The 3951-nt window shown below is 37.6% G+C and overlaps 1 protein-coding gene across 1 annotated transcript; it reads right to left on the reverse strand.

Moving 5' to 3' along the window:
- Positions 1-632: 632 nt before the first annotated feature.
- LOC144346260 (von Willebrand factor D and EGF domain-containing protein-like) lies at positions 633-3613 on the reverse strand. Its single transcript, XM_085508303.1, has 6 exons — positions 3516-3613; positions 3128-3388; positions 2916-3030; positions 2636-2801; positions 2434-2554; positions 633-722 (listed from the first exon to the last, which is right to left on the reverse strand). Exons 1-5 carry the CDS (start codon positions 3600-3602, stop codon positions 2437-2439), a joined length of 747 nt encoding a protein of 248 aa, XP_085364429.1. The 5' UTR covers positions 3603-3613; the 3' UTR covers positions 633-722; positions 2434-2436.
- Positions 3614-3951: the final 338 nt, after the last annotated feature.

Below are 3951 nucleotides of genomic sequence, written 5' to 3' on the forward strand. Positions count from 1 at the left end.
CCAACCAATGACAATTGTAGAAAACACTTTGTAATAATATTTACCATAATGGGCAAATGCAATTTAATTGGGTCTTGATTGCCACTTTGTAATCAAAGTTCTTGAATACAGTAAGCTTCATTGTTTAATGTAATAACTAGCAAATACCCCCCCCCCCCCCCAAAAAAAAATAACTCACATTCAACAATGATTACCACATTTGTATTTATATAATCCTGAATACATATGATAAAACATTATAGGTGTTTCTGGTTACTAATAGTCACTCAAGACAATGTAACTATACTGCTTCCGCGATTGACAATACTGCTAAATTCCTTGATCTATTTTTCATAATGGGCACAGGGAATTTGATTGGTTATCTTGATTGCCGTCTTGTAATTCTTGAATATTATAAGCTTTCTAACACAATATAATAATTGGCAAAAAACACATTTGTATTTATATGATCCTGAATATAAAATATTATAGGTGTTTCTGGGTACTGAGTAGTTCATTCAAAACAATGTAGCGTACGACAATACTGCTGCCAACATTAAATTCAGTCGCTGTCATTTCTCACGATTCATATTGAAGTTGAAAGAAATCTGTCTTCTCTGATGTAACAATAAAGTTGATCATCACAACCATATGTTCTTGTAAATATATGATGTTGCATACACATTATATGGTAACATGACAATGAAATGATAGACTTGATTACCATACTCAAGGCTAGATACCTGTATAAAAGATATAAAACTATTGTCATTTAATAAGATCAGACCATCATGATGTACATTTATTAGTTTTGTAATTATTTATGATGAACACTTATATCGAATTATGGGGTGCCACATGAAACTCGGTGTTGTATATACACTATTTTAAAAGCCCCTACATATGGTAGTAGAACAATTTCAAGGTTATTGACCACATCACCAGGAACCCTATTTATATCACAGGTGAATGGTAACTACATCATATCCAGATGTCTCTAAAACAACGAACTAGCCATAAGCTGATTGAACCTCTTTAATTACAATGACAGTGTAATTATAGTGTACTAAGATTTGCTTGATTGATGATAAGCACTGTACAACTTTAATGGAAGGTCAACCATCATTACAACAAGCATATTGAGTTTTCTGTCTGTGAGGATTTCGAACATCTGAAGAACTCTGTGTGACGACCTTAAAAGTATTACAACTCTCCCAAGTGTTCCTATAGTTTTGAGGGGGGTTCTTTTATTGTGTATCCAGTGGCCCTGAGTAGAGAAGCAAAACAGCTCTCCTCTACTGTTTCTGGTCTCTCTCTCTCACACTGTTTGGCAGAGCAAAAGCTGCCCGAGGTGTTGGTGTCCTTGACCTTAATTTTCATGGCAGTCAGATTGTAACTGATCTTATCTCGTTTGTCGGGGTGTACTGGTTCGGACACTTGCTCACAAATGCTGACAAGTCTGTGCTATTTATTGGATGTTTTGCCCAGAGGATATTTTAATAATGCTCATGATTGATTCAATTTACTGATGTTTTCCTCACCAGTATTTAGGATTATTTACATTTTGGGACTTTTTTGAGGTAAATATATACAGTGAAGGGACACACAGGAAACTAAATCTTCATCTTGCCCCACATTTTTCATTTATTTTGTTGCACAGGAAGTGCTTATATCGACAGCCTGATGTTTCATATAAGTCATGGCGTCAGGGCATGTAGACATCCTCAGGCTGGATCTCAAAATGGTGGCTGTCAGCGTTTCTATGCATGAGCTTGCAATGCACTTTACATAGAGCCTTCGCTTGGTTGTGGTAAAAGTCATACTTAAGGCATTTGGAGAGGTTAAAAATGCTATTGAGGAGCAGGTTACATTTGTGGAGCTACATTGATACATTCTGTGGCGGCGGCACCGGGGGGGGGGGGCGTTGTCCCTCTAAAATTGAGCTAAAAAGCCTTTGTGTCAGCAAAATTTGTTCCTCAAAATGCAGGAAATAGCGTTTCAGAGGGTTTAAATTTCAAAATTGTTAAGGGGGAGCGTGCTCCAGACACCCTTGTAAGGTCGCGCCTTCAGCGTGGGTGGGTGAGCACATTTCGCCCCCCATGCAGAATTTCATGTCGCCGCCTCAATTGGTTGCCATCTCCTGGAGCTCTGATATGGGTCTCCATTCATAAGCTTTGTTCAGATTTTGGGATCAGTGATTTAACACAAGTTGGTAGGCATGGTGAATTGCATGCAACTCTCCTGGTTACTCGAGAGCCAGGCTGAGGTTAGTGCAACCTATGTATATACACTGACAGATGAATGATCTCTGAATCGTCAGCCTGGTTATAAACAGCTGCTATTCAACTGCATTAAAAGAGGGTGCCAAAATAGAAGATCCTGGTGCAGTGGACAAGAACTACTAGACACGTTTTTTATCACATAAGGGTTCTATTTACATATATCAAACATTACCTGTTATATGTATTTGCCATCATCTTTCACGATATTGTCATCAGATTTTATGTCATCATCACGAGTTTCATTCAATTGATATAATTCTGTAGCCTTTTTCTTCTTTTTCTTTGCGAGGAGCCTTGAAAATAATTGTGCAACACATTAGACATGTTCTCATGCGACAATTACCTATCGTCATTATTTCCAATGAGAAACTTACTTTTTGATCATGACACCAACAATCAATGTGACGACAATTGCAATAAACAGCCCTAAACCAAGGCCAAGAAACAATAGCCACATTTTGTTGGTATTGTATCTGACTTGATGTAATGTCACCATATCTGTAGTGCTGGTGACTCCAGTAGAAGTGTCACACGACCTATCTGAAAATAACGAAAGCAATGTCAGTTAAAGTGAACAAGGATTTTTTACAGGCGAATGCACAAAATAATTTGTCATTTGTATCATAATTCCAAGAAGCAGAACGTGACAAATACCCAAAGCATTGGTCCAATCTTCGCCAGAGTTGATCGGTTGACATTCAAGACATTCATCAAAGGCACTTTTCTCACCAGCGCTATAGCATTTACCACTGATCAAACATGTATTATCCTGTGTAATTAGACAAATATGCATAATGTTAATTTTGTAAACATGAAGTATAAATATTACAAACACAGGACACAGTGATAATTGATGTGATATTTACCTTTTGTTGACAGTCTCCAGATGTAGAACAATTCAGGCAAAGAGAATCATATGTTACGAATATGTTAGCATTGCTTTCAACTATTCCATCATTGCTAATGGATATTCTCATTGCATGTATGGAGATCCCTTCATCAGTTGGTGACACCACTTGTCTGCGTATTCGTGATACAGGCAGGTAACAAAACATGGTATGTATACCGGCGAATTCACCGGGTGTCTTGAAACTTTCCCCAAATTCTTTCCATTTTTCGTCCTTAAACTGACAATAAAATTTATATTTATGGTCGCTATATAACTTTGTAAGGTGGCATAAATAGGCACTTATTCCGACTTATAGTAAATTCATATTATAAAGATGAGGGAATAGCAGCAATATCAATTATTACCTCCATTTCTTGTACATGGCACGTTAAGTTATCGCTATCGATTATCCCCGCCACATCGCAAATACTGCTACCAATAAAACCAAACATGTCTGGAGTCTTTCCTGATTCAATACTGCAGTCAGGAGATGTGAACCCATGCTTACAGATGCACTTTCCTTCCATTGTGCAATTCCCATTTCCACTGCAATGACTCGGACATATAGCTTTTATCACTGATTTTGGGGGTGCCAACTCTCCCCCATTCTCTTCCCATAAAGACATGTTTCTGTTGACAGTCACAAGACAAACATTCTCCATTGATGAGCGTGCAGTCTCCACAGTGTCAAAGGAATCCGTTAACTATACGATGATAACATAATAAATGATTAAAACTGCAGAAGCGGGTTAGTGTATGACCTGATAATGTAGATATGAGTTTAAGGTCAAGAGTCAGATT

Source organism: Saccoglossus kowalevskii, chromosome 15 (assembly GCF_978046115.1).
Source record: "Saccoglossus kowalevskii chromosome 15, keSacKowa6.1, whole genome shotgun sequence".
NCBI lineage: Eukaryota > Metazoa > Hemichordata > Enteropneusta > Harrimaniidae > Saccoglossus > Saccoglossus kowalevskii.